The 26,035-nt window shown below is 35.5% G+C and overlaps 1 protein-coding gene across 6 annotated transcripts in view; it reads right to left on the reverse strand.

Moving 5' to 3' along the window:
- The window catches only part of LOC136032309 (RUN and FYVE domain-containing protein 1-like), a gene marked incomplete at its 3' end in the record, with an annotated part of 94,848 nt that overhangs the window by 16,397 nt on the left and 52,416 nt on the right, over positions 1-26,035 (reverse strand). For all 6 annotated transcript variants that reach the window (XM_065712598.1, XM_065712599.1, XM_065712600.1 and 3 more), the window contains 3 exon segments: positions 8,360-8,500; positions 16,863-16,988; positions 22,819-22,984. In XM_065712598.1, the coding sequence (XP_065568670.1) occupies positions 8,360-8,500; positions 16,863-16,988; positions 22,819-22,984 (433 nt within the window).

The following is a 26,035-nucleotide window of genomic DNA, read 5'->3' on the forward strand; positions in this document are numbered from 1 at the left end:
ACAGCAAATAAATAAAACAAAAAATAAAGCGAATAGATCATCCAGACGTGCTTCCATTTTGTTGACTACAATCTTCGGTATCATCAACAGGCAAAATTGCTGGATTGGGATTAGCTCCTAATCCAGCTAAGACTTGAGCTATGTGCGCTGCATGATCTTCAAGTTTTTCCACTAGTCGACCCCGTTCAACCAGCTCAATCTCACACTCCTGAATGAAAGAAAAAACGATTTTTCATTTTCAATCTAACGACAAGGATTTCTTCTAAAAAAAGATCCTAAAAAATTCAACCGAAATATTTGTCTTCATTAGAGGATTTTTTTTCTTATTTATTTGCTTATCCCCCCAAAAAGTTTTCGATCTTCACTATTACCGTGAGTTACCATACTTCACTATTACAATGAAAGTGAAAAAAGGAGCTAAACATTACCGTGTTGCAGGAATATTTTTTCAAGTTTTTTGAAGTGCTGTTAAATCAAAAAAAGTTTGAAAAACCCCTTCAGGAGCTTCACTACTGTAAATTTTCATGCTACTGAGAAAAAGGAACTAACCGAGACCACGTTGCAGGAATATTTTTAAAAATTTTTGAGGCAATATTAACTCACAAAAAAGAATTCTAAACCTTCACTATTACTGCGAATTTCCATGCAACTGAAAAAAAGAACTAAACATAGCATTGCAGCAACAGTATTTTCAGAAGTTTTCCAAGCAGTATTGACCCAAAAACAGTTTAAAAAAAAAGAATTAAACGTAACCGTGTTGCAGTAATATTTTTTATAGTTTTTTGAAGTGCTTTTAACTAAAAAAAAAGAGTTTAAAAAATAATTTTGGACCTTCTCTATTAGTGTAAATTGCATTGCTACTGAAAAAAAGGAACTAAGAATAACCGTGTAAGTCCCAATAACTCAAAAAAAGTTAAAAATATTTTTTTGACCTGGATGACAGTAGATCTTAGTCCTCTTTACTGTTTATAAACAGCACATGTAAAAGTTTGAAAAATTAGGGCTAAACATCTTCTAAAACATCATTGATGAGTGAAGCTACTGGAGATCTAATGCTAGAGGTAATTGAACTTACATCTTACGTTACTCAGGTTAGCATACACAGGTATTTTTGTCAATTCACGTGGAGGGAAACCATCTATCTAAACTAATCAAAATCCATTTTTAGCTACTGACTTTAAGCAACTTCAGCAACTTGAATCGCAATAGATAGTACTACCAATGCATTTCGACTGTAATAATAGGCTAAACCCTGCAGAAATGTGAAAGTTTTAAGAAAGTCAGGAATGGGTGCCAATTCACAAAAATGGTAAGCTTGGGGGGGGGGACTTTTTTAATTATTTTTAAATGAAGATACAAAATGGTATTTTTAGAAAATTAGGGGGAGGCGTTTTTTTATCTTTTCCAATGCAAATACTAAAGAAGGTATTTTTCAGTGAGAAGGAGGAAGCAATTGCACCTCCTCCGATTCGGCACCCCCTAAGCCCATGAGCTTAAGTAAAACAGCTCAAAATAGGGATGAAACCTTTTTATTGACAGTGAACAGATATAAAATTTAACTGGATATTTCGAACACATATAAGTGTTCATCATCAGGTCTTCGAAGTTATCGAAGTTGCCCATGAGCTTACTTAGGAATTTCAAATCATTCAATAGAATAGAATTTCAATAGATTAAAAATTCGTACATGTCTCTAATTTTAGTTAGGTGTGATCTCCCTACTCTGTTTCTGAAATACGTACTTAATATGATTTGATTTTGGACAAAAACACCTCAATGTTAAAGAGTATTAGTGGCTACATTTCCCAAATAGTCAACGAATGTTCCAAACCACCACTTTTTCCTAGAACCATCAGCAACTTAAATTTATTTGAAGTAATCATTGCAGTTCACAAATTGGTGGATATAGCGAGTCGATTATAAAACTATTCGGATTGGGTATGTTAAGTGAACTGTTTAATGTGTACATTTTTCAAATTTGCTGATTATCACATTACTGGTCTCTTAACTTGGGTAGACATAGCTCCTCCTTTCCTCAATATTCTCCATTGTTCTTAAGAGCGTCACTGTTGAATTGGTTGACTTAAAATAAAAATATATTGCATCACTACCTGGCAGCGCATGAAAAAGTTCGTTTCAAGGGGAAAGGGCTATATTTCATATTTTTCACTCAAGAATGCTATATTCCTTAATTTTTACTCCAAAAAACCTGTAGGCTGTTGGATACTAATATATTTACATAAAAATCAAGCAGCCAGTGATGACACAAGAAAACGGGGTGTTAATAGAATAAGCGCGAACATGGATTCCTTACCTTTCGTTGGTCACATTTCTGGAATCCTAAACAAATAATTAATATACTAATGACACTGTTATATCGGTCACTACTGATATATTTTAGCCGACCCAAAATATTGAGATTGAGCGATTTAAATTCACAAAAAAATCGAAAAGTTCTTAGTTCAAGGCTGCTTGCTAACATGTTTAATAAGTCCTAATAAATCTGCTAGTACAAACTTACTCCTGCTGATCTCTCTAAACAAATTCACATGCAGCTCCAATTAATTTACCTCTAAGAAATCACCCAATAGCTCTAGATCCAATGACTAGCTACCGGGTATAACTAATTCCTGGTTTAGTTAGCTGACTGGGGCTGATTCTTGACCAAGAACTGATTTTCAGCATCCATGACCAAAATATAATTTATGGATGTTGCAAAAAAAAAGTATAAAAAAGTGTGATTTTTATAAAGAGTACAATCCACCCCTTAAAGATGTTACAGATTAAAGAAGTGTCATAACTCATTATTTTGTACTTAATTAATTTTCTGTAGAATTAGACAAACTTATAAAATTCCGTAACTTGCCTCATTTTTAACCTTAGAAAGTCAATCAAATCATGTTTCCTATCGAATAGTGCCCCTCCCCCCCCCCGCAAAAAAAGAAAGATATGATTTCCTTATTGTAAAATATCCCATTATAATAGAATGTAAAAGTTTCCATTTGTTAAATGACTCGTTCAGAAAGACATTTTTTTTTTGCGAAGGCTAGCTCACGCGGCTGCCAATATTCAAACGAAGTTATCGGTTCCTTCATATTGCTCCTTCGTATATTCTGCTCCTCCCTATAGATTTTTCCTCTGGTAGTTCTGCATTTTGCTCCAACCACAAAATAATTTACAAGCTTCCAATCATGGGCAGCGCAATAGCGCTGCCTAAGTAAAGAGCGATGTGGGCACAATGCATTTATTATCATTTTTTTTACCAGGACAGTTCGTATCGAAAAAGTTGTCATAGAAACTTTTAAAATGCCGATTGGAGATTGAAAGGCCTAGTGTTCTTTTTAATAATCTAAAGAAATTGGAGGACAAATAACACCCCTACATTTCCCGAAATTATTTCCCGATTTCCCGATTATTACAATATATTTCCCACCATTTCCCGAAACACATTCAATCGAAATTTTGAGATAACCACTTTGTTCAACGCAGTTTAAAGGACCTAAATTATGTCTCTAAGAATGACACCCCCCCACACACACACAGCCCTCAGCAAAAGGGTTGTAAGTTATGCCCTTGGGCTTATAAGGTATATTTAGAAAGGGTGGTTGTATAAACTTCGAAGAGGGTTCATTAGATTGGCAATCAGAAGTTTTAGTGCCCTTTTTAAGATTCAGAGCGATTGGAAGTGCATACCCCCCCCCCCCCTCCGCACCTAGTATTTTCCTGAAAAGCATCTGACAGAAATTTTGAAATGGTCATTTGTTGTCGTAAAAACTTCTAAAAAGGCTCATTCGATTAGAAATTGAAAAGGCTAGCGCCCTTTTAAATAGCCAAAATGATTGGAGGGAAACCAACCCCTCTTCTATGCCCACCATTTTCCCAAACACATCCAATCAAAATTTTGAAGTAGCCATTTTGTTCAGCGTAGTTGAAAGGTCCAGAAGTTATGTATTAGGAATGAACCCCCTCCCTTCAGAGCCCTCAGGGCAAGGGTTGTAAATTATGCCCTGGGGGCTTATATGGTAGATATAGAAAGAGTGATCATATAAGCTTCGCAGGGGGCTCATCAGATTGGTAATCAGACTTTCTAGTGCTCTTTTTAAGATTCAGAGTGATCAGAGGGTGGATACCCCCTCACACCTCGTATTTTTCCGAAATGATTCGGATATAAATTTTGAGATTACCATTTTTGTCACAGAAACTTCTAGAAGAATTCATCCAATTGGAAACTGCAAGGGATAGTGCCTTTTTAATAGTCAAAAGTGATTAGAAGGCACCTAATACCTCCTCCCACACCTACCATTTCCCCAAACACATCCAATGAAAATATTGAGATAGCCATTTTGTTCAATGCAATTAAGAGATCAAACAATTAGGTCTTTGAGGATGACAACGCCCCTAGAGCCCTCAGGACAAGGGATCAAATTATGCCCTGGGGCATATAAGGTATATATACAAAGGGTGATGGTATAAACTTCGGAGGGAAATAATTGAATTGGTGATCAGAAGTTCTAGTGCCCCTTTTTAATATTGAGAGTGATGGGAGAGTGGATATCCCCCCACCCCACACCTTGTATTTTCCTAAAATCTATATGATAGAAATTTTGAGATGGCCACTGGTTGCTGTAGAAACTTCAAAGGGCTCATTCGATCGGAAACTGAAAAGACTAGTGCCTTTTTTGACAATCGAAAGTGTTTGGAGGGCAGCAACACCCCTCCCATGCCCACAATTTCCCCAAACACACCCAATCAAAATTTTAGATAGTCATTTATTACAAGTAAATGAAAGCTCCAAAAATTATGTCTTTGAGGATGACCCCCCCCCCCCACAGCAGTCAGGGCAAGGGATGAGGGTTATCTCCTGGGGGCATATTATGTATGCATAGAAAGGGAGATCGTATAAATTTCGAAAGGGGTTCATTGGACGGGTAATCAGAAGTTTTCCCAAAACACATTTGATAGAAATTTTGAGATGACCATTTGTTGTCCATGAAACTTCAAAAAAGGCTCATTCGATTGGAAGTTGAAAGAGATAGCTCCTTTTTTATTAGTAAAAATGATTGGAGGGCAACAAGCCCTCCACGCCCATCAATTCCCAAAACACATCTAATCAAAATTTTGAGATAACCATTTTGTTTAGCGCAGTTGAAACGTCTGGAAATTACGTTTTTGAGAATGAACCCCCCCCCCCCCTGCATCCCTAAGCACAATGTTTGGAAGTTATTCCCTGAGGGCATATAAGGTTTCTATGGAAAGGGTAGTCGTCTAAACTGCAGATAGGGCTTATTGGATCGGAAATCAGATGTTCTAGCTCCTTTTTTTAATATTAAAAGTGATTGAGGGCAGCAATCCCCCCCACGTCATATTTTCCATAAAAGCATCTGATAAAAAATTTTAGATAGCCATTTGTTCAAAATCGTCCAAATATCATACAATAAGACCTTTGGGGCGGAAAGAATCCCCCAGAGTCTGGGGGTAAGGGTTTGTAAGTTGTGCCACAGGGGCATATCAGGTTTTTATGGAGGGGGTAGACGTGTGAACTTTAAAAGGGACTCATGCAGTTCAAAACGTATAGTTTTAGCTCCTTTTCAAGAGTCAAACACAACGATGAGCAGCTAGTCCCTCTCCCTGACATCTTTTTTTCTCAAAATACATTCATTTGAAATTGTGAGACAGCCATTTTGTTACCTATAGTCCAAAAATCCTGAAGCAATGTCTTTAGGATGGGGACAATCCCCCAGAGCCCATGGACAAAGGCTGTAAGTGGTAAGGTAAAGGTAAATGATACGGCATTAGACTTTACAGTCCGTACCGGCGGTGCTGATTTCCGTTTCTTGGCCCTTCAGCCAGGAAGTGCAATGGGGGGTTGGGGGCCAGCCATCCTGTGCTTTCGCACGCCCTTCCCATTTAGAGCTGGGTCGACTCTGGCTAAGCTTACAGAGTCACGCCACTGACTCCCGTCCCAAACTGAAGAATTGGGGACACCGGGATTCGAACCCGCGTCCTCTCAGACAAGGGATCCCGAATCCAGCGCACCAACCCACTCGGCCAGGACGGTGCCCCTGGTGCCCCGGGAATATACGTTTTTTTGGAAATAGGTGGTCGTATGAGCTTTGGATCGGATGAAGCTCATTTGATTCGAAGTCTCGAACTTCTAGTACACTTTTTAATAGTCAAAATGAATGGAGGGCAATCAGCCTCACCCAAGGCTATTATTTCCCAAAATAAGTTCGATCTATCTACTTTGTTTAGCCTTTTTAAAGGTCCAGTAATTATGTCTTTGGGGAAGTCAACCTGCCCAAAACCCAAAATATGAACATATTCTGTAAAAGCGTTAGAAGAGAGAGAAAATTAAAGTCCATCACTGAATATTATGACTTAATTGAAGTATATATACATACATATACATATACATACATATACATATACATATATATATATATATATATATATATATATATATATATATATATATATATATACATATATATATATATATATATATATATATATATATATATATATATATATATAATAGTCAGTTCACTATATGAAAATATTAGTTGTTTGTCGACAAAAATAAAGATTTAACTTTACATAAATATAGTTTGTCATACAAGCTATATGAAATTGAAGGCGTTTATACTATTACAAAGTAAAAATTGTGTACATTTTTTTTCAATTTTGACTTCTACATAATTAATGTGGCCATATAATTTTTAATTGCCCCAAAGTAGAGATCATCATCATGAAGCCCACCAAAATCTAATAAAAATTTAGACAAATTCACGTAAAATCTTATTCATTTGTTTAAATGTAATTTCCGAAACAAGTTTAAATGTCACCAAGCATCTTGATACTCTTTTATAGTAGATGGCGTTGAGAAATGATGCTCGTAATTCCTGAGAAGAAATCGAATAAATTGAAGACAAAACTAGATTTCTATGTTCCCAGTGCCAGTAAAATCTATTGCACCCACATTCCCCCAAACCCCCCCCCCCTTGGAGTTGGTCAACCCCCATAATAAAGACTGACTTCTCAAAGTGGACCAAAGAACTTACCCCCATTTCTTTTATTCAGAAAAAATTTGCCGAACTAAATAATGTTGCTTATAAAAACTATTTCCAAATTTTTGTAGATGGGTCCAAAATGAATGAGAAAGTGGCAAGCGGAGCTTTCTTCCCAACCCATAATATCGCTTTAGGAGAGAGATTACAAGATAATTCATCTGTAATGTCTGCCGAGCTAAACGCCATAATCATGGCACTAGATTTCCTCATGGTTAATGAATATATGAAAGTTAATATTAAAAATATTATAATATATTCTGATTCTTTGTCAAGCCTAGAGCTTCTTTCGTCAGCTTCTCAAAATAAGATGGATATTGACACATTTCTTTGTCTTAGGATTATTGATATTTTTGCTTCAAAAGGTATTTTAACTCATATACAGTATATTCCAAGCCACTCAGGTATAATAGGTAACCATAAGGCAGATGAAATAGCCAAAAATGCTTTAAATATTGACCAGCCAAGTGGGAGACCAATCCCCATTAGAGATATTTACCGCTGGAGATTTACAGAGGTACTGATAATTAATAAGAATCCTACCCCATCACCTTTCCCAAGTAAGCACCTTTCCAAGATTTATCATAGGATTCGGTCAGGTTCAAATGGGCTAAATTTTCAGGCATTTTCATATCAGATTCCTAATTCAAGTGGCGAAGTTCCCTCGTCCCCCCTTTGCAGGTCATGTAATCTTAAGAATGAAACAATAGATCACTGCCTATTTGAATGTAATATGCTGACGTCTGCACAGTATACCCTGCGACGTAAAATAGTAGAATGCTTCAAACACCACAAAATTCCACCAACAGCCAAGAGTCTTGCTGACCATACTCTCCCGCAGAGCACAGAGATCAATATATACTCTCTTATAATTCAACTGCTGGTATCAAAAGATATACTTCAAGAAATCTGAGCAGATACAAATCATACAAGACAAACCGGCTCCATAGCTCTGTCGATCTCACAGAGTGAGCCAAAAGGAAAAGGGCTAAATAGTATCAACTGAAAAGCCCGTCTGCTGAATAAGAAGAAGAAGAATTCTATTGAAACAGTATGCTAAAAAATAGCCACTTGTCTTTAGGCTACAGGTAGACGCTTTGTAGCGCTTTCAGAGCCCAGGATTTGTAATTCATTTGGGATACCGACACGGCCATTTACATAAGTAGGCTGTTGTTATTACTAATAGGCTGTTGTTTATATACCTATAAGTAGGCTGTTTTTTTTTTTATTTAAGTAGAACATTAATATGAGTAAGCGGTTCACCGTAAAAAAAAAGATAATATGATCGATACCTGTAATTGCTTATACAGCTCTAAATTAATTTTCTTGACGTCGTCCAATTGTTTTCTGAGAGCCATTAGCGAGTCTTGTTTTTCATGGGTGTCTCTTTCCACGAGCTTTAATGCCATTTCAGCTTCTGCTCTTAAACCTGCCTAAAAGTTGAAAAAAAGATATATGTTAAAGTTTAGGAAAAAAGAAACAGGGGGAAAAAAAAGGATAACTCTGAATTATCATTTCACATCGTCCTCTTTTTAGTCAGCCACACATGTATTCCACATTGAAAAGTACACAGCCGTTTCCAGTCTGTTCCGGCCATTCCAGCCTATTCAGAGATGCCTGTTCTATACAGCTATACATATATATCAGAGGAACAGTAGTATACATTAACTAGGGAAGGGAAGATATAAAACAATGTCAGTATGTATCTCTGCAAAGGTTATGGGAATTAATATGAAATTTCCAGGGTATGCGGAGGGGAATAATTGATTAGTATTTGTCAGCACTCAAGGTTACAACATGATGGATGTTAGAATTCTGTCATCTATATAGAACTCCAATGATTATGAAGATTTTCAACCCAACTCATATATCTGAATGTTTTTCCCCGTACTAATCAATCTAAAACATTATAGTAAAACAACTATTGAAAACTATGCAATATTTTGTAGAATGTATAAGTAGCAAGCACAGATCTGGATTCTTATAGAGAAAAACCAAAAAGATTTAAAATATTCGCTTTTCAACCACTGAAAAAGACTTTGTCTATTTTCACAGAAAAAAAAAATTAAACCAAAGAAGAACAGAGAGCAGAAGAGCAGAGCAAAGCAATTTTTCAAGCGTAAAACTATTAAAAATCACCATCAATAAATAAATGAAAGCCAAAACGAACAGAAATTACAATAAATAACAAAGGCGAACCCAAATTAGGCAGGAACTACCAAAAAGAGGAGTATGGCTAACACTCCCTGTGCCTTCTAAAGACCAAAGTGTTTGAACATTACTGAAAACAAAATACATTTTAAACGTTTTCTCTTGTATGACTTTAATAAATCCCAAGTAATTAATAATTTCAGGAACCTATTCAGAATCTATTAGCCTGGCAATCCATATTAATACGTTGTTTTTCAAGTAATCTTAGTTAGGAGGGCGATTTTTTTTTTCTTTTCGATATTGTGAGAAACAGAACCACATCTGTAAACCAAGTATTACTTTCAATAAATGCAAGTTAGGTTCTGGTAGTTAAAAAGGACGGGGAGGGGGGGGACCAGCCCTAATCCTCCTAGTTTCTGATCGTTTTGAGCTTGACTTAGTTATTTATTGTGATCCCATTTGTTTTGGGTTTCATTTATTTATTGTTCAATTAATTCCTGAACAAATAGAGTCGCAATATCTAATGTTAAGCAAGACATGTGTCTCTTGTGCAACCACGTTGGGCAGTTTTTTTTTGTAATTTGCAAACCAGAATGTATAATCGCTGCCTAAGGCATACTTTCTTCTATAGTGAAGACACATTTAGCAGGCCGAGAAAAAGGAATGGCACAAAACTTATACAGCCTTAGTACCATAGCTCAATTTTCACCACTAACATCTTTAACAAATTAAGCCACGTTTAAATTTAAAAACAATTGACGAACGATTTATTCCCTATTCTAAACCAGGCGAGACATAGAGCTGGCCAATACTAAAGACAATACCACGCGTGATGATATTCAGCGAAATTGAATCAATGGATCACTAGTCTCGAAAAGTAGGCTATTAATATTTCCCTTCACGCAAATATTACCCTTTGTCTAAACTAAAATTCACAAAAAAACTAAAATTCACAAAAAAAACAAAATTCACAAAAAAAATAAAACAACTAAAATTCCCAACTAAAAAAAAAAAAAAAAAAAAAAAAATCAAAACTAAGATTCCTGGATCTATGCCTGCTGATACATCATCAAGTTTTAGCATTTCAAAGCATGGACTAATTTTCAACATATTCAGGAACTTTGTTTCGACCAATTATATCTCTAGATTATGTATTATTTTTCTCCATGGAGCTAAAATAGTGACGGGGAACAAAAAGAAGCTTTTTGCAGAAAATACCAATTGGTTGCTTTTGCTGCATCTCTAGATGTATTGTTGAAGCTGTCTTGATACTTAACACTCAAGCCCTCTCTCCCCCACCTTCTAAGTCTTAGAGTCGTCACAATTTGCAACATTATTTCTGTAGTTTTCAAGTAAACCATCCTTTCTTTCCCATTTGGCGAACTCAGCTTAGTTATAGGCTTTACCAACTTACATTTTTAAATTTTCGTAGAAATTAGATTTGCATTTCATCTCCTTCATGATTCCATCTAAAAATCACGTTTTCACTTAGTTTGTTTGAAGAGCTTCGTTTAGTTGTGGGCTTTATATGATAAAACTCAGTCTTTCATTCGTGTTCGTGGTGTGAAGACCATTTAGTCTAAAAAGGACAAAACTAATTGGACTGGTTTGACTGGATTTTATTATTCAATCTAGGTCGCATTGTAAAGTGAAATAGCTAACCGGTTTTGGCTCGCCCGGAGATTTACTGTTTACCTGTACTTGATTACATGCTGCATTAAAATCAATAAGGAAGTGGCTTTATTGCAATCATTATGGCAGTATCACAAAAGAACTTTGATGAAGCAGTGAAGATTTTAACGGAAAAACTTGATGCTGTAATCCGTTCCTAAAAAGACATCAACAAGTCCATTCAGTCCCTTACGGAGGAAATAGCTACGCTAAAAAAGGATGCCTCCGATCAAGATATAAAAATTGGGCAACTGGAAAAGGAGTTGGAGGATCAAAAATTAAGGTGTGATCAACTGAGAATCAGGTACTGGAAAGTGATGTCAAGGACCGCAAATTGAATTTGTTAATTCATGGCATGCCTACTGAGCGGCCGTCTCAAACAGTTGAAGAAAATGTGAAAATTTTGTTATCTGTTACAATGGAGATAAGCGACCCCATTCAGATTACGAAGTGCTACCGCATGCTCGGTGGTTCCAATGCTCCGTCTCGTCTGTCAGGCCACGTTAACGTTACCAATCGAAGGCCTCGTCCGGCACCTGTATTTATTTCGGTTGTAAACGAACAGAACATTCAGAGGATTCTCAACTCAGTTCGTAAATTGAAGGGGAGCGACATTCGTGTGTGCACGGATCTTCCCCCCAGGCTAAACGCTACTCGAAATGAATTTCTTGCGAAACCATAGGATTTACGTGAATCAGATTCCCTAAAGTTTACGCGTGTTAAACAGAAGGGCTCAAAGCTTTGGCTTGAATCCAAATCCACGGCCTCATCACCCTGGGAAAGAGTGATGGGCTAGTTTTTGCTGTCCCTTTGTGATTATTATTAGTATTGTGATAGAAATTTTGATTGATTTTCTTGCCACTTCTGTCACAGTGCTGTGTACATGTTGGGCTCTACAACCTCGTTTTTGGCGTATAATTTTTTTTTTTAGTTTTCTAGTGTTAGTAGGTCTAGTGAAAAAAATCAGGTTTCGAGGTCTTGTTTGTTCTCTGCCACTTTTTCACCTGATTTGCCTGATTGGTGGTGCGATGCCATTTCCATTTTTCCGTCGTGCCTGCCTGGGACACAAGGTAAAGATGAAATTTATATATAACACGTGAGTGGTGGGGAGTCTGGGGGAAGATTGGGGAGCCGCCTCGGTGATCAGCTTGATCTAAAAAATATTTATGATGATTTTCCCCTTTTGCTAAAAGTGTTTATGATGATCATTTAGCTAGCCTTCCTGCTACTGATTTTTTATTTGAAGGGGATTTAGGAACACCTGTAATTGATGGGAACTTAAGATCAGCACTTTTTAACTGCAGAGGTTTGGCTAGTAGCCACGAGTTTGTTTCGCAGCTACTTTGTAACCACAGGGTAAGTATCTTAGGCCTATGTGAAACATTTTTAAGCAATGAAAATGCAGAATTCATGAATTGTGATGGATTTAAAGTTATGACTAATAATAGGGAAAATAGACAGGGTGGCGGAATTGGACTTTTTGTTCGGGATGATATTCCATTTGTTGTGAAGAAGCAACTATCTACGCATGACCAAGAAATGATTTTTGAGAGCCTTTGCATTGAGTGTGATTGATAATAGGAAAGTTCTTGTCTGTGCTGTTTATCGATCACCATCGGCTTGATTACAAGAGTCTTTGCGAATTTATGAATGCTTCATTGAAGATGTGACTAATTTGAATTGAATGGCCCTGTGACTAATTCAATTGTGACTAATTGAATGGCCCTACATAAAGGTGATGACCCGAGGCTTCCTGCTAATTATCCTCCTATATCGATACTCTCTGCTTTTTCGAAGGTTGTAGAACGAGCACTGTATAACAGAATTTATTCTTTTCTTGAGAAATTTGATTACATTTCTAAACTTCAGTTTGGATTTAGAAAAGAGCACTGCACTGATCATCCTATGGCTATTATTGTCCAACATATTAATGATTGTCTTGACCGTGGAGAAACGCCTGCAAGTATATTTTTAGACATACAGAAAGCTTTTGATTCCATTTCTCATCAAATTCTTTTGTACAAGCTTTCGAATCCTGGTATTTGTGGTAATTGTCTTAGGTTACTTGAATCGATCTTCATGGGAGGCAGCAGATACTTATATATAATGATGTTAGATCTGATTCTTTACAGCAGTCAGATAAGGTTGGTGTTCCCCAGGGATCCGTAATAGGACCTCTGATTTTCCTAGTGCTCAGCTACTGGAGTTTCTTCTATAGACACTCAGTTTGCTGATGACACTGCAGCAACCGTTTCTGGTAAATCTCGCGAAGAGCTAGTGGTCAATTTAACATCCACATATGATAGATTGTCTACTTGGCTCTCTGAAAATACACTACTTCTGAACAGAAAGAAGACGAAGTTTATTGTTTATAGCAGTCGGGGTCAAAAGTTTCTAGATATAGAATCAGTTTCCCTTTCTGCGAATGAACCTGAGTCTGTTATTGAAAGGGTTGTATCTATAAGAATATTTGGGAGTTGTGTTTGATGAGATTTTGTCATGGAAAGAGCAAATTAATCAGGTTAGAGCAAAGTCTGCCCGTGGAGTTGGTATAATGTGCAGACTGAAAAACCTTCTTCCATATTGCGCTCTTAAATCCCTTTACTTTTCCCTTGTGATATCCCATTTTGATTATGCATCTATTATTTTTTTTGAACACTTTTAAAAGTAATGTTACCCCTTTACAGATTATCCAAAATAAAGCAGTTTGTATCCTTAAGCCTTTTCTGCCATCGCCATCAAACTTCCCCTTAAAATCCACAACAGATACCCTTTTTTCACTTCATAATATTCTTCCTGTTTGGCAAAGTATCCAACTTTTAAGTGTTTTGTTTAAGATTAAGCTTGAACGAGAAAAGCTCCCCAGATATTTTGCATCGATGGGTCTTATTTCTTCTCCTTCATCTTCACAAGTTGAAACCCGTGGTAAATACAATCTGCGGACTCCTAAGGTAGTTACAGAGAGGTCACATTTTTGCCTGAGGTATTTGATTCCTCTTCATTGGGAAAGATTGAAAAATGAGATTGATTTTAATGTAAGCATAGATGCTATAAGACGGAAGTTGAAAAGAGTGCTGATTGAAAGTTATAATTCTAAATAATTTGAAAAAATGTTTTTTTTTAAGGATGTTTATTATTTTTTTAAGTATTAGGTTGGTCTCCGGGGTTCGCCCATGAGACCTCCAGATGTCTTATGACTCACTTGGTTTTAAGTTGTAAATTTAATTGAGTCTCAAAATGGTACGCGGAGGATGGAAATGGTATCGTAAGGCACGGGATTTCTTTTTATTTATTTTTGCCAAGATTGGTTAAGAGAACTATTTATTTTTAATTTTTGTGCATATTTAGTGTTGCTTAAAGGTAGCTCAATTGCGTTCGAGCTATACTCTCAGCCTTGAGTTACCTAATATTTTGTATATATTGGTTATATTAAAAGAACCTTGAACCCCTTGAACCCTTGAATAACTCCTCTCCGTAAAACGTAGATTCCACATCTTTCGTGACTCTACCCAAAAATCACATGTTTAGTGTATTTCATTTGATAATCTTTGTATAGTTGTGGGCTTTACGCGATATAACGCCTTTCTGTACGACATATATCTATATATCCCCTTCTTCGTTATTCCACCAAAAATCACAACTTCATGGAATTCATTTAACGAACTCCGTTTAGTTAGGCTTTATTTGACACAAAACCTTTCAGTACAATTTATATTTATATTCCGCCTTCTTCGTGATTCAACCTAGAGATGACGCTTTCATGCAAGTCATTTGAAGAACTCTGTTTATTTGTGGAGTTTATGTGGCAAAACACCTTTCTGTACAACTTAAATTTATTTTCGCCCTCCTTCGTGATTCCACCTAGAAATACCGTTCTCATGTAATTCATTTGACGAAATCCATGTAATTGAGGGCTCTATGTGACATAACACTTTGAAATCTGTACAACTTAGACTTAGACTCCGTTTCCTTTGAGATTCTACCAGGAAACCACGTTTTCATTTAATTCATTTGACGAAGTCCGTTTAGTAGTAGGCTTTATGTGATATAACGCCTTTCCACATAACTTAGAATCGCATTCCAACTTCGTCGTGATTCCACTAGAAATCACGTTTTCATGTTGACGAAGTTCGTACTGTGGGCTTTATGACATACTGCGTTACCGTGCAACTTAAACTTGTAATCCACCTCCTGCGCTACCTCCTTTGTCACTCCACGAAGAAATCACGTTTTCATGCAATTCATTTGGCGAAATCAGTTAAGTTGTGGCGTTTTTGCGACGAAACGCCTTTCCGTATAACTTAGATTTACATTCCACCTCCTTTGTGATTCCCCGCAGCAATCACTTTTTCACGTAATTTGCTCGACAATTTCCGTTTAGCTGTGGGCTTTATTTGACATAACGCCTTTCCGGTGACATGACACCTCTCCATAATACTGATATTTGTATTCCAACTCCTGTGCCACCTCCTTTGTGACTCCACCAAGAAATCAAGCTTTCATGTAATTCATTGGACGAACTCAGTTAAGTTGTAGCGCTTATGCGACATAACGCCTTTCCGTATAACTTAGATTTACATTCCACCTCCTTTGTGATTCCCCGCAGAAATTACTTTTTTACGTAATTTACTCAACAATTTCCGATTAGCTGTGGGCTTTATGTGACATAACGCCTTTCCGGTGACATGACACCTATCCATAATATTGAGATTTGTATTCCAACTCCTGTGCCACCTCCTTTGTGACTCCACCAAGAAATAAAGCAATTTACCCCCAAGGAGTGGTCTTATCACTTTTAGTACCTATGACGTATGCCAAATCATGAAGAATGGCGAATTATTCTTAACAATTAAAGAAAAAGCAATGGAACAAAAAACTGCAAAGACCACATTGGATTGCAAACAAAATGTTACAGAACGAAATTTACGGTTAGATGACCAAGCAAAGTTACGACGGAATGAAGGAGCATGTTAGTTTAGCGTGCTTGGGTCTGTGAAGGATAAGCAGTAAGGAGGAATTGAACTTCCGTTAGAATTACTTAATTCAATTGAAATTGAGGATTTTTAGCCCTAAAATGCGGTAGTGTTATTTTAGCGTCTCCAAAGATGGACAAGAAGGATAAAATGAATTCACGCCAGAATTTCCTAGTGTTAATTTAGCGTCTCCAAAAATGCACAGAAAGGGGAAAATGAATTCACGCCAGAATTCTGTGAAGCATCAGAAATCCAGAATTCGCAGCGTCTGTGAAAGGATAGACAGTAAGGAGGAATTGAACTTCCGTCAGAATTATTTAATTCAATTGAAATTGAGGATTTTTAGCCCTAAAATGCGGTAGTGTTAATTTAGCGTCTCCAAAGATGCACAGAAAGGAGAAAATGAATTCACGCCAAAATTTCTTAACCGCCTTGGACTGGAAATAAGTTATTTTGGCGTCTGTGAAGGATAAACAGGAAGGAGGACTTGAACTTCCGTCAGAATTACTAAATTCAATTGAAATTGAGGATTTTTAGCCCTAAAATGCGGTAGTGTTATTTTAGCGTCTCCAAAGATGGACAAGAAGGATAAAATGAATTCACGCCAGAATTTCTTAACCGCCTTGGACTGGAAATAAGTTATTTTGGACGACTTATACTTATTGACGACATGACTGCCTGTCCATGGATTATTCTTTATGGTTGATTGTGTATGGCTATGCTGTTTGACCTATGTGATTGTATGGATGAGTAGGGTTAAGGCCTCGTTCAAGTGCTGATCTATATTAATCACTAATTTAGGAAAACAGTCTTCCTTTTCTCCTTCTGTCTTTTTTTTTTACTCAATGTGTTTGTGCTATTGCATTGGTGATTTCTCTTTTCATAATAATAAAACTAAAATAAAACATCAAAACTCAATTTTGAGTGAAGTTTAAATACTAACTCAGGACATAATATACCTACCCACCGTTAAATTCAGAAACGAACGACAATACTGTACCTGAATCTCAAGTTCTCTCTCCAGGTCGAGCCGTCTATTCTTTTCCTCAGCAAGCAAAAGCTTCAATTGAGCTATAGCGTCGTCATGAGAATTAATGGTCTCCTTTTCTGGTTCCGTTTGCACCATCTAAAGAAAAATATAACAATGAAAATAAATAAAAACTAGCTATAGACCTAGCCATGCAACTAGTGCTGATTTTGAACCAAAGGTAAATTAAATTTGAAGTTTAAATTGATGTTTCTTACACACATGCATATGTGTCTTTTTTGGTCTTCTCTTTCTTCTTCTTCTTCTCTAATTGTCTTCCATCTATTCTTTCTTTTTTTCTGTGTGTTCATTTATTGTAGTTTTATATCTTTTATTCGTTTAAAAAACTTTTTCTACAAAACAAGTTTTTCAAAGAAAAATAGAGCTCCATTAAGCCAAGAATAAGCAGAAATAAAGTCAACCAATCTTCTAAGGGTAAAACTACCGCAAGTTACTATCAGTAAATAAAAGAAACTCAAAATTAACCGAAATTACAACAAAAAGGCTAGTCCAAATCGAAACAAGTAAAAATTAACATGAGTAAGGTTGATAACCTGCATGCCTTCTCAAGACCAGAATATAATTATATAATATATAATATATATTTATATATTTACATATATATATATATATATATATATATATATATATATATATATATATATATATATAAAATATATATTATGATATAATTTCCACTTTACTGAAAAAAAACAACAAATGACCGTGGATTCTCGGTTTAATTTGTATATACTGATATTAACGGAATGAAATACAATAGGGAAATGAAACGTAAAATGAAGTAGGACAACCTTGCTTGTATTCAGTCCCATACAAAAATTTGTTTACGACACTGTGGCTGCACTTGCGTTGAAAAAATATATTTATAGTTATATTTGTTATATTTTAGTTATATTATTGGCTTATTTGTAATTATATCTATGTTTATTTAATTACATTTATATTTATTATATTTTTATAATTTATTATATTTTTATTATATTGATTGTATATTTACTTTGTGTAAATATACAATTATGTCTAATAGTCTTCCTGACAAATTACAATACCCTGGTCTTTATCTTCTTCTTTGTTTTTGAACATAATATGCAAATATTCATTTCTGAAACAAGGTGTTGACAGAACAATAATATATTAGTAAAGTTTTGATTATTAAATATTAACTAGCCAAAAAAATACGTATATATAAATAAACTCAAATTAAAATGTGAGGATTAAGACAGTTGAGTCATGGTTGAAATTCGTTGAAGTAAGGATGCTAAAGGAGGCTGTTTTAAAAAAGTTTTAAAACAATACATTATTAGTTTTAATTCTCACATTTTAATATAAGTTTATTTATATATACATATATTTTTTTCTCTCTTCCTCGTATTGTGCTGAATACGACCCTTGGTCATAGGGCCGAAATATTCACAGAACTGATTTCCAATGTCTTGAAAAGATTTTCCCTATCGTTTCAACTTTGTATTTGTTCGAACTATAAGTAAGGAGCGATGCGGCTTATTATTTATTTTTAAGGTGAACGGTAAAAATAGTTACTATTCCTGAATCATGTTCTTTACATAACTATAAAATTTTAAACATTATTATGACGTCTTGGCCACCATAAACTGAATGTTATATTTAAATTAAAAGTTGCCACAGTACAGTGGAGCAAGAGTTCTCCTTCGGCACTCAAGGATTCAAGTTGGTTTCTTCAACATCCCCTTCAACACACGCTGAAATTTTCAACTTAATGCCATCTGCTGCTCCTGAAGCATCTCTGAAACGTTTTCTTGACAACCTGTGTATAGTGTAGTATAGTATAGTGTGTATAGTAGAGTATAGTATAGTATAGTATACTGTGTATATTATAGTGGAGCTTTCCTTCGACACAGAAGGATTCAAGTTCAGACCACTCTGTGGCTATCGATTGACTTAAAGAAGTTGTAGACTAAATTATTGTTTAGTTCCTTAGTCTGGATTTGTGTAGCCTACAGACACAAGTCACAAAAAATCTCTTTAATTTTGTTTATTTTTTTTCTTTTGCTATTCTGTTTAATTCTCAAAGGTCTGAAAATATAAGAGAGTTTGATTGAAAAGTTATTCTAAAGAAAGGAAAGCATGGTACCTATGCAGAGAGAGGGAGGGGACTTCATGATAAATTTGGAGACATTTTCATTGCACCACTCGAGACTTTTTTTTGTGCTCTCACAAAATATAACCGTCGTTTTACTCAGAAATTAAATGGACCCTTTAAGATGACAACTTTTTCTCTTAGTTTCTACAATTTAGTTTGACTCTTATTTTCTTTTACTCTAGGTCTTTGACATAATATAATAATTCTAAAAACATAATATTTAAATGCGTGAGTAAAGGGTACTTATTTATTATACTGCCAACACTCAAGTTTACGCTATGTACTCGAGAACCGGTTTTATCTGTCGCTATCAAGAAATAATTGTCTTAAGCTCAGGCAAACAAGTGGCGGTTGACAGAACACATTGGAAATATATAATTTGGGCTATATATTTACACGTTAATTAGGGGGGGGGCTGCGGGTTAGGTTAGTTCAGGTCAGGTTGCCACCACCACCCACCCACCCCTAATGCTCAAATGTATTGCCCAAATGTGTTTCTAAAGTATTATATTTTCATCATGTTTTGGTATGTTTCAATAGGATTAACCTAACTTCACTTCTTGAGTGTTGGCGGTATAATACATAAGTACTGATTAAAGGAATTGATCTTTTTGCCAGGAATCTTCACCATTTAAAAATTTGTTGAATTTTGCTATATTTGGTATGTAAAAATTAAGTGCTTTTCTTTTTTCCTTGACAATTTATATTGCAAATAGCCTTTTATCTTCATATGCATTCCCCTCTTCCTCCTCCTCCCCTCACCATTGCTATTCTGATGCCCTCTCCCCTGTAATATTTTTTGGCGGGTGTCCATGCTTGATTGAGTGGATATTTTAACGGTCTAGGAAAGTTGTTATGTAAGTGAATGAAATTTTACAAAATAGATTTGAGCAATTACGCTCAAATTTGGGCATTGAAAATTTTTATAAATATTTAGGCCCTGCCTCCACAAATTCTAATGCTTGAGCAATTCTTAACCCTGTACGAAGGCTAATCCTGAGATAAAAACAGAATACAAACTGTAATAGAATTGGATTTGCCATTCAATTTTTTCCTAAATATAATCAATATAATTACCGTAAAAAATACGGTAATAAATATAATTACCGTAAAAATTCCAGCTCCTCCTCCCTGCCCCACTTAGTGAGACAAAATTAAGCTATAGATTATATCTGAATTCAGGGAATAGTTGATTAAAACGGAAGCAACCCCAAAACATGATTCATAAAAAATTGTTTACTATAGCCAAAAGCAAAGATTCGGTTATTATTTCCAGATTGCTTTCTTGTAGTTTTACATTATTTCCAGACTTATTTCTTACAAACGGTTGGTCTTTATTTCTTACTCTGCTAGCTGATATCTGTCTTTGATGATTGATCAAACAGTTCGACGTAATGAACTTTAAGTAAATCGACCCAACAGGAACCAAAACTCTCAAAAAGGATAACCACAACACAAAAAAGAGCTGTTTTCGTTTTTGGTATTCTTTTTTACCAGGTGATGAATCTCTTAATAAAATATCTCTTCTTACGAGATAAATGTATCTATCCTAACGTCTCTGACGAGACGCTGTAAATCAGTATATGACACAATATTTCATATTTCAGACAAAAAATGAAGCGACTTTCTCGTCCAAGAAGAGCTCAGCAGAAGAAAAAGCAAAAGTCCGAGATTTTGGAGAATCTCTGTCTGGCCAGCTCAATGCTAAGATTTGTAAGGCCTACATCAACAATTAACATTGAAGCTTTAGACTGTAGTTAAGCATATACTGCTACTGCCACACCCTGTAAATCTGAGTCCGAGTGGTGGAGTTGGGATTGACGAGCCAACTGACATTGCTTTTAAGGATGGAGGAAAAGAACGAAGAGAAGCGAGAAAAAAACAAAGGTATATACAGATTCAGGCGAAGAAAACGCAGATGATAATGACGCTGAGGCAGAAGCCGTTGAAAATGAAGAAGTGTGTAGCAGTGACATTTTGCACTCATACATACCTGACTGGTCTTTACCTGCTCCCGGTAAACTAAGAGTTGACTTAGTTAAAAGAGGGAGTAAAACGTTTCAGAACAAAAACGGACCTTTTGTTTCTCTTACTAGAAAATTAGAAGAAAAACAAGGGTACAAAAAGACAATTTAGTCCCGATTGGTTCTACATAAACCAACCAAACGGTGAGAAGATTTGGGGAATCTAGATGACATATTCAACTAAAACACACTCCTTGTATTGCTTTTATTGTAGACTTTTCGCTACAAACAGAAGTTTGAATAACTAAAACACACCTAACTAACTAACTAATAATAACTGAATAACTAACTAAGAATAACTAATAATAACTGAATAACTAATTAATAATAACTGAATAACAATGAATAACTAACTAAGGCACACAATTTGCAACTGGTTTTGAAGCTTGGTGGAAACATAATCTAAAAGTTTGAAATCATAAAACCTCTGATCAAAATGACAGTTGATATAAAAAGTGGAAAACGTTACACCTAAATCTAAATGCCAATAAAACAATTAATACAGCAAATCAAGCAGCTGCTGAACAGAAAAACGGCTTTGCTGATACAGCAAACCAAGCAGCTGCTGAAACAGAAAAATGAAAATAGAGAGACATTTTAAAGAAACTGTTAGATGCCACCTTGTTTTTAGCTGGTCAAAATCTGGGATGTTTGAGGTTCCACTTAACCCATCAGATTTCATTTTCACTGTTCTTGGTACTTTAAATACTTATGTGGATAAATCTCCATAAACGATATAAATTAGCCGTAATGTATACTTTCTAGAATAAAAGAGGATAAAAGAATGTATGTATCAACTCAGAAAGTATATTTATTTATTTATTTTATTTTTGACCACCACGATACATAAAGTAAATATGGTGGAGTAAGAATAAATATAAAAAAAACACAAAGAAAAAAACAAATACACACACAGAATCAACGAAAAAACCGATAAGACGGTGGTGAGGGGATAGGCGCGCAGAAGCTGTACTGAAGAGTTTTCTGTAAAGAATCTCCAACTTTAAAGTTATATCAGGAACTGAAAATTTTCTAACAAGAGTCCAGTTTTTTGTCAAAGGTGGAATATATAGAAGAAATTTGAAAAATTTGAAATAATTTATCCGAATTCTTTTTAAATTACCATTTTTAAGAAGGGGGAAAAGACATAAAGCATAAAAGACAGAATGATCACAGAAAGTAGAATAAATCGCCCTAGTCAATACTGTTAGTCACAAAAAAACAACAAACAAACAAAAGGCAAGTGCGACCAAATTTCCTGGAAAAAATGCAAAATTTCGTGTTGTAGTAACAAAAAACTCCTGTGTAGGCTTCTTCGACAGGCTGCACTTGATAGTATAGTATTTATTAAGGTTGCCTCTCATTAAATACAGAAAAGAAACAAATTAAGATTCAATTTCACCAGTGCGCAAACTTCTTTATATCTATCCTTTAGTGATTCTGTAATTCATAAATTAGAGAAAAATACATTGATTTTTACTTGTTTTGGCTTAACTTACCAGGGAAGTACGGTTAGTAAAGGTTGTGGAGGAGTGAAGATGCAAGAAGTAGAATAGCCAATAGTCCCATAGCAGAATAGCCCAGAGTGTATTTTTTACAGTTTCACGACTCCGTTCTAAATTTAAAAAAAATTAGAAAAATTTTCCATAAGTAAAATTCGTATATCCCTTTGACGCAACCTAACTTTGGTTTTAATGGATAATAAAAGTAGGAAGAAAAAACGGCCGGCATTTTCCACTGAAAAAATATGTCCAGCCACACTTACCACGAAATCATCAGCTACTTTATTGCCATCCTTATTTCCTTTTAGTTCCTCTATTTCTTCTTGGAGTCGCTTTACTTGAGACCTCGTGACTTCTAAATCTTCAATGGTTAAAGCATGTGTGGCAGTGACGCTTTCTAATCGCGTTTGGAGGTTTTGAACTGTAGCACTATAAAAATTGAAGAAAAGTAGATTTTATAAGTGAAAATAGAACAGAAAATATGAAAATTCCAAAAATACTTACTAGGGCAGCATCAAACGAGCAGTGAAAAAAAAAATCGAGTAAACATTCGATGTCAATCTTTCAGTTCAGTCACATGAATCATTTCCTTCGTCCCTAAGCACTCTAATTTGGTCCGTAGACGTCCCTAGATACAAGTTCAATTAAAGGTCAATGTGTCAGCTTTGTACCCTGTTCGTCTTTTGTTTGATGCTATCCCTAGGTATTACGATTAAGAATGGTGGCATAATGAATCAAAGAATCAAAATTTGGATCAATATTAACAACCGAAAAAGGCTGGTTTTGTCATTTGAATGAAACGCTTCGTTCATTGAAGTTAATGCATGAGAGTATTCAGCTATGCAAAGACGGTTCAGGAAACTAAAACTAATGATCAGGTATTTTGGGGTTTTATTGAAGCTGACACATAAATCAAAATCAAAAATTTATATTTTGGTGGACTTTTCCTGAAATCACAATTCAGTACGGGTTGATGGGAGTCAAAATTGATATTTAAGCTTTTTAATACTCCAGTTGGGTCCTATTGAAATAAATTTATTTTACATGGCCCAAATCCGTTAAAAAAAATCTTAACGACCATTTTCATTTGCTGCTTTTTTCATGCAGCTTCCATTATCTTTGACCTTTACTGTATGAATTTCTGTGAAAGCTTGTTGGCTCTTTCTTTTCCTTTTGCTGTGTTAACCCGAGTGTCTTGACTTTTTTCTGTTTTTGCTACGTTATAAAAAACTTTTGTTTTAACTGCATTTTCTTTTCAAAGCCTTTGTTTTTCTCCCCCAAAGAGAGCGGATCCGTCCCGGTTATGTCAATCACGTATCTAGGACTTGTGCTTATTTTCCCCACCAAGTTTCATCCCGATCCCTCCACTCTAAGCATTTCCAACATTTTAGGTTCCTCCCCTCAATTCCCCCCAATGTCACCGGATCCAGTCAGGATTTAAAACAAGAGCTCTGAGACACGATATCCTGCCAAACTTCATACTTCATTGAGATCCGACCACTCCTTCGTAAGTTAAAAATACCTCATTTTTCTATTTTTTCCGAATTAACCGGCCCCTCACTCCCCCCCCTCCGATGGTAAAAACGAGAAAACGAATATTTCTAATTTAATCTGGTCCGTTCCCTGATACGCCTGCCAAGTTTCATCGTCCTAGCTTGCCTAGAAGTGCCTGAAGTAGCAAAACCGGGACAGACAGACCGACAGAATTTGCGATCGCTATATGTCACATGGTTAATACCAAGTGCCATAAAAAATGAGCCCAACATCAGCCGTAAATACGCATTTAAAAGCTTCATTATCTGAATTAGAATGTTACTGAAAACTTAATGGAATGTTTCAAGTTTTCATGTCCTTTTTCCTTCCGGCACTTAAGGAAGAGCTGGAGCTTCAATTTAGGGTCAGAAAGGGATGTTACAGATAATGTCACAAATATTATAAAAGAAGCCCACCATCATAAAACTTTTACCGAGATATTTTAATAAAACTTTTACCAAATATAGACATTCGGAATTTTTTTTAATTAAAGTGTTTTTTTGTTCGCTGCTTTTTTGAAATTAAAACCCACTTTTCTCGCTTAATGTTTCGTAGATGGAAGAGCAGCGTGGTCTAAGAAATTAATTTTTACCGAGAGATAAACAAAAAGGTTGCAAAGGAGCTAAAATCATTGAACTAAACATTGCTTGGATAATTAACTTTAGGCAGGCCAAACGTATCTTCTAACTAAACATGGCTAAACGCATCTTCGAACTAAACGTATCTTCGAACTAAACATGGCATGGATAATTAACTTTGGCCACGCCCACGTGATAACTGGAGTTATTGTTCAAGCCAGGCAGGATGACGTGCCAGGTGTCAAACACTAGCTCAAAAAGATTCCAGGCGAAAATCAGAGGGTAAGTTGAACTCATTTGGCGTAGGCGGTAATTTCGACTTGATTTACCGAAGGAATTAAAAACCGAGGAAAATAAAAATTCACCTTGGCAATTGACTCACCTTAGAGACCTCAAATGTATTCTAACATGAGCTAACAAGTCATCGGAGTTCATGGCACAATAAACTTTCTATAGTAATTGACATTATTTTACTTTTTGTACTCTTTGCTAAAAATCATAAATTTAACGGTTTTTTTCCGACAAAATCTCCAGGCATCGAGAACATCACTAAATTCTTACCAAGAAAAAACAGCTCTCCAGACCCTCCAGAGAATAAATCCAGCGTAGGGCTTAAGTAAAAATTTTGAAATAAATACCCTGGTTTATTCATATTTTAATTTTTCTTTTTTTAAGAAGAAGAGGGATGGTTCTTAGAAGGGGATATACTTCTCCTTCTTCAATCATTACCTTACTCTCTGGCCAAATTACATGCATATGTTTTTTGTTTTGTTTTTTGAAGCATTCAGCTTAACAATAATGATCATTCACTCGTCTCCTCAGAAAATAAGAAAATAGATGCAAGTAAATAATTGAAGTCAGTATGAGTGATGGCGGTGGCTCTAATGAGCATTTTGTCACTTATTTTATCAGTTTCAGATTTTATCAGTTTGATTGTCAGTGTGATTTGTGTGGCAGTTCCTATCAGCATCAAGTTGTTGAAAAAATGGTATAAGATGATTCAGGCGGCAGTTCCGATTAACAGTTCGTTTCTCATTTTATCAGCTTCAATTTTTATCAGTTTGACTGTCAGTGAAATTTTTGCTGCCCTGTAAAGCATCAACCTCTACTACATCACACAATTTCAAATGGTATTAGGTAAACCTCAAGAAGTTCTAATAAATTCGTTCTGTGGTTAGTAACTTTTTTATATATTATATACGGCCTCTTTATGAACAAAATGCCATGACACCATAAAATAGCAGTCAATAAATAGATTAAATATATAACATTGACTAAGTGTATTTACCTCCTGTCTCTTTTAACAATTATAGAGTTACAAATTCGTTCTTGGGCCGTTTAATTAGAAGTAGCTCAAGAACACTTCTAA

This window comes from Artemia franciscana, chromosome 10 (assembly GCF_032884065.1).
Source record: "Artemia franciscana chromosome 10, ASM3288406v1, whole genome shotgun sequence".
NCBI lineage: Eukaryota > Metazoa > Arthropoda > Branchiopoda > Anostraca > Artemiidae > Artemia > Artemia franciscana.